The sequence below is a fragment of the Epinephelus lanceolatus genome, chromosome 15, assembly GCF_041903045.1.
Source record: "Epinephelus lanceolatus isolate andai-2023 chromosome 15, ASM4190304v1, whole genome shotgun sequence".
Taxonomy (NCBI): domain Eukaryota; kingdom Metazoa; phylum Chordata; class Actinopteri; order Perciformes; family Serranidae; genus Epinephelus; species Epinephelus lanceolatus.
Genome location: NC_135748.1, coordinates 14,095,654 through 14,101,653, shown reverse-complemented (window position 1 = coordinate 14,101,653; position 6,000 = coordinate 14,095,654). Strand labels below are relative to the sequence as shown.

Sequence of the window (6,000 nt, the reverse complement as noted above, 5' to 3'; positions counted from 1 at the left end):
TCTTTCCATAGGTAACAAAATCCAACTACCTCACTAAACCTCACTAATACCCACTTTTGACCCAAATTATCGCGTGTATATGGGTTTTTTTAAACACAGGAAAACATGCTAAAAATAGGCGATAGATTATTTTCGCATAGCCAGTAGACTAGAGCCAAACCCAAATCCAAGTGTGAATGCCAATTGTAATCTTTCCCAATACATACAAAAGCCTGATGTTAGTGAGTGGTAGTGGGTTTTTGTGTGGTGAGAACGGAGCTTAATTAGCACGTTATGTCTGGCTTTCATTAATTCATTCATTTTACGTATAACCACTCATCTTGTTAGGGGTCACGGGGGGACTGAGTTGACATTAGGCGAAAGGACATTGGACAGGTCACCAGACTACCACAGCACTGACACAAAGAGACAACCATTCACGCTCACATTCACACCTACGGACAATTTAGAGTCACCAATTAACCTGCATGTCTTTGGACTGTGGGAGGAAGCAGGAGCACCCGGAGCAAAGTCATGCACACACGTGGAGAACATGCAAACTCTACATAGAGGGGCTCCCCCACCCCAGGGTTCTAACCCCCATCCTGAATTTGTACTAGGAACCCTTGTGCTGTGAGGCAACAATGCTGACATATACAATGCCACCACCGTGCTGCCATGATATGTCTGTCAGATTCTGGTAATCTGAGCTACAATTTCCTTTTACACTTCACTGTCCACTAATTTTTGGCCTGGACCAGTAACCCCCAGGAGTTGGCTAAGAAATAGTCTGTGCTGGTAGTTGGATTTTTTTTTTTCTTTTAAACATTTGGACAGAGCCTGGTTAGCGGTGTCCCCCTTTTCCAGTTCTTTTTAAGCTTTATTAAGCTTCAGCTGGTAACTGGCTGCTGGTGCTAACATTCATACTGCACAGACATGAGTGGCATCTATCTTTTTTATCTGACTCATGTGACTCAAGTGATTAAGCTAATATCCCCAAATTCTAAACTGTTCCCTTAGAGGAATATGTATAGTTACTCACTCCTTGTTATGTTGAATTTGGTAAGATAACTTTGTTGTTCTCACATGCCTCTACTGTGAACGCAGAATCTAAAATGGCGAAAATTCTTAGTGTGTAAAACTGAGCTGAAAATGAAACTTTTCAATGCTCTTTTCAAAGCCAGTCTCTATTGACAGTTATTTTACTGCACAGAACACGGGAGTTCCTGGTCTACAGCTGCCTCAGTCAGTTGGTTTGTATGTGTTACTGGGTGACCTTGGTGTTTTAAAGGGTTAGTTGGGATTCATTAAAGCCACACAATAACAAAGACAAACTACTGATTGAGGCAGTGGTAGACCAGCACAAGAAAAAAGACTTGACCTTTGAATACTACGCCCATTTAGTCAAGTTCATTATAGTACATTGTGCAGCTAACCCCATTTTCCTGCTTATTTTTCATGGTCATAGCTTATTTTACAACTTCTCATGAGTTGTGATTTATAAGGAGTTTGCAGGGTTAAAAGTTTTGACATTGCATCCTGGAACTCCTTGGAACACTCCTGTGCCTTGCTGGAGATGGTTCAGCTATTGCTTCGTCTGTGACTATAGATGTTTTTGCCTTTGATAGAACTTGGAGAATTTATTGAAGATATTAGTAATGGGCAGAGCCACGATCAGCAGCCCGCAGACGATGCACAGGGTTCCTATCAGCTTCCCAGCAAGCGTAACAGGAAAGGTGTCCCCGTAGCCCACCGTAGTCATGCTGATGGTGGCCCACCACCAGCCAATAGGCATAGTCTGTAGCTCTGACTCTCGAGAGTCTTTCTCTACAAAGTAAATGAGGGCTGAAAACATGGAAATGCCCACAGACAAGAAAAGCACCAGCTGCCCTACTTCACTGGAGCTGTGTTGCAGTGTAGCACCAAGAGAGCGAAGACCTGCTGAGTGGCGAGCCAGTTTCAGGATGCGAAACACTCGCATCAACCTCAAGATCTGCACTACTTTGCCAACATTCTCCAAGTCTGTGTTTTCACCTTCATCCATTATATCACAGGCTAAAGTGATATAGAAGGGCATGATTGACATGAAGTCAATGATATTTAGAGGGCTGCACAAGAACTTCCTGGCTGATGGTGCAACAACCAGACGAAGAATAAACTCTGCAGAGAAGAACAGAACACAGAGGCCCTCAAAGAAAGCCAGCACTGGGTTTTCAATCTCCTTCTCATTGAGATCCACTTGATGGAAGTCCGGCATGCTGTGGATGCACATGGCCAGAATAGAGACGATGACCACACTTAGGGATGCTACAGCCATCACTTTGGCTGAAGTAGAGTAACCAGGATTCTCAAGACGAATCCAGATGTTCCTGCGGATATCTGCACACCAGGAGCCTTCAAACATTTCTATGTCTTCCTCCAAGGCTGACAGCTCCTCAATAGATGAACCCGAGCTGTGCAGCTGCAGTTCATCGCTCCTCTGATCCCAGCACTTATCTTCCGCAAGCTGCATCAGTTCATGAAATTTGTTGCTGCAGCAGAAGTCCAAGTGACGTTCCTTGATGCCCCAATACTCAATCTCTTGAAAAAACGACATAATGCACAGCCCGTCCACCAGATGGATTTTGCCTGTGAGGTAGAAGTTGAGAACGTAACAGAAAAAACGTGGATTGCGGTCAAAGTAGTACTCCATCTCAGAGGGACTGAAGTCATCGCAGAGCTCAAGGATTGCTTCTTTGGAGCTGCAGCACAGGAGGCGACCCAGACGTGTCTGCGGGAATCGTTTCAGAACATTGTGCTCCATTCGTTGTTTGAAACCACCAACATTGACATTGATAAAGCAGTCATCATCAGGGCTGTGCGGATGAAGGATCTGTCCATACATCATGATGATGCTGTCAGAGGGCATTCAGCAACTCTTGTTCAAATCTCAGAGGCTTCGTTGCCTGCAAACAAAGACACTGAAATTAGAACGCCTCACACTTTCTTGTATGTCATTTGATCACATTGAAGCGCGTTACATCAGAGCTGTCAAGTATCAAGTTGCATCTTGGTGTCTGTGGCACCTCTTGATGGAATGGTTTAGTGAGAGCGTGACTCGCTATTAATTTACAGTCTAAAGATGAAATGTTTCCATCAGGCATAGTTACACCTGTCCATTGAAGGTGTACTCAGGTATACAGTGTATGCCAACCTCTTTCTCTAGCCATTTACAGCAAACTCACCTATCAGCCAAAAAGCCATTGGAATATATAGGAGAGTATACCCACTTCCTCCTTGATAATCTACCCACCTACCTAGTATCATCAATTTCCACTACACTAGCAAGTTACATATCGATTTATGTCACAAGCTACATATCGTGACAGTGCTCTGCATGGTCATGACAATGATCAATGATGTCATAATTCAACTTTTAAGGTAAATGTGTAAGAGTGCAACAGAAATAGTCTTATAGCTTCAAAAAGTGAATCATTCAACTGAATGTATTGACTAATGGTTCAGGACATAAAACTAGGGCTGATCAAATTGTAGTATCGGTGCACCTTTAGTGTTTTATTATAGACATATATATATTGGGCGTATTCGAATATGTTCCACCCCCCACCCCACCCCATATATTGATACAAATACAAATAAACAAGTAAATTGCTAGGCTACGACAGACACCCGTGCACCACTGTCTAAAATAATCAAATGTAATCATAATCTTTTACATTCAACAAATGACCATCCTTATTATTATACATTACAACATTAAAAATGTGTTGGGGGGGTGGGTAGGTGCCCCAGATGTTTTTTACTCCATGACACGGCCCTGTTATGGACCTATGATACCTACATTTTCCATACAAACAATGACTCGGTACTCGCTATCAGTCCTGCTTGTAGGTCTAAAACGATCCGCACTGTCTGACGTGTATTGTGTTACGCACTGTAATATATAGCGTTTCAACATGCAGTGAAGCCAAGGTCAGATTTGACACGTTTCTGCAACAATAAAAGTTTAGACTTTACAAGAGAACCGCTGGAGAGGCATAAAAAGTAAACGATCAAAGTGAAATAAAACAGACTTTGCGCGCCAGTTGATTCCAATGACACTGGGAATCATGCACCAAATAATCCGAAAACACAAAATATTAATAAGACAAACAGTGTCGCAGAAGAGCAGTCATATTTCCTGTCCAAGCAGCATCTCCACATAAAGTTAGAAAGAGGAGGTGGTAATAGCAGCATACCTGTCCATGAGCGCAGATGTCCCGTGGCTGTGGCTCAGTCCGGACTGAGCAGTGTTCATTGCAGTGCTGTGGTCGTGTGTGTGTGTGTGTCTCCAGCAGTGCAGGGCGGAACGCAGCTAACAGGACAATTGATCACACACAGCTGGCACATTATTTATTCCCCGCTAACAGTCTGTTTTATACAACTTTAAACTTTAATGTGTAATGTGTTACCAGTGTCCGGGCTGCGCCAGCTCGTCTGAGGTGTGCCAAATTTATCACTGTAAATATTTTATGATTCTTTAGGCGAAGCGCTCAAATGATTCTTTAAGGGCTGCCTTCTGTTTCGCGTTTGTTGTCATCTCATTGTGAAGATTTTCTGGGTTGTTTGGGTTTGCTGCTGTGCCGACCTTTGCCTCAAATAATATTAAATAAACTGCAAAACTAATATAACATAACCGACGGGGGTATACGGAATAAAAAAAATATGAACATTGGTTGCAAAGAAATAAAGTATAATATATTAGGCCTGTGGTATATCACAGTTTGCCGGTGGATCATTCACCCACGCACTGTTATGCATACACACACAATTTTGATGCAGATTTTTGATGAGCAGGCAGCAGAGGGAGGAGTAAAAGTGTGCAAGAGAGCAAGGGAAGATTTAGTGTTTAAATATGGCAGCGTCAAACTGTGTGGTCAAACATGCCACATTACTGACTGCCACACACTGGGATAGCACCAAATCAAGTAATTAGCCTTTATGGGCCCAGCCACTGTTAAAGTTTAAAGGTCCAGTGTGTAGGATTTAAAGGACATGGATTGGCAGAAATGTTATATGATAATCATAATTATGCTTCATTAGGGGCAGCATGGTGGTCAGCAGCAGGAACTCAGTCCATAGGGACTTGGGTTGGGAACCGGAGGGTCGCCTGTTCAAGTCCCCGTCCGGACCAAAATATGGCGCGTGGACTGGTAGCTGGAGAGGTGCCAGTTCACCTCCTGGGCACTGCCGAGGTGCCCCTGAGCAAGGCACCGAACACCCCAACCGCTCGGAGTGCCTGTCATGGGCAGCCCACTCTGACATCTCTCCACTTAGTGCATGTATCAATCAATCAATCAATCAATCAATTTTATTTATAAAGCCCAATATCACAAATCACAATTTGCCTCACAGGGCTTTACAGCATACGACATCCCTCTGTCCTTAAGACCCTCACAGCGGATAAGGAAAAACTCCCCCCCCCCAAAAAAAAACCCTTTAACGGGGAAAAAAAACGGTAGAAACCTCAGGAAGAGCAACTGAGGAGGGATCCCTCTTCCAGGACGGACAGACGTGCAATAGATGTCGTACAGAACAGATCAGCATAATAAATTAACAGTAATCCATGTGACACAATGAGACAGAGAGAGAGACAGAGAGAGAGAGAGAGAGAGAGATGCAGGTAATGACAGTAGCTTACAACAACATTAATGAAAGTAATAATATTATAGTTATAGTTCTGGCTACTGTGGTACAATATGTTGAAAGTATGTATTAATATCTGACAGTATACTTGTGTGACAATAGTCATATGTGTATAATAACAGTAGAAGTATGACTAATGACTAATGATGGCAGCAGCAGCAGGAGGCATCTGGCAGGACCAGCAGCACAACCACACACAAACAGTGTGTTTAGGTCCAGTTTGTGCATGTGTGTGTTTGGACCTGTGTGTAATTGACAAACAGAGTGAAAAATTGAATTTCCCCTCAGGGATTAATAAAGTATATAAAATTTAAAAAAATAAATTAAAAATTGCCT

At 43.0% G+C, this 6,000-nt stretch overlaps 1 protein-coding gene across 1 annotated transcript; it reads right to left on the bottom strand.

Moving 5' to 3' along the window:
- Positions 1 to 1,582: 1,582 nt before the first annotated feature.
- Positions 1,583 to 2,866, bottom strand: kcns3a (potassium voltage-gated channel, delayed-rectifier, subfamily S, member 3a). Its single transcript, XM_033643652.2, has one exon. It carries the CDS (start codon positions 2,864 to 2,866, stop codon positions 1,583 to 1,585), a length of 1,284 nt encoding a protein of 427 aa, XP_033499543.2.
- Positions 2,867 to 6,000: the final 3,134 nt, after the last annotated feature.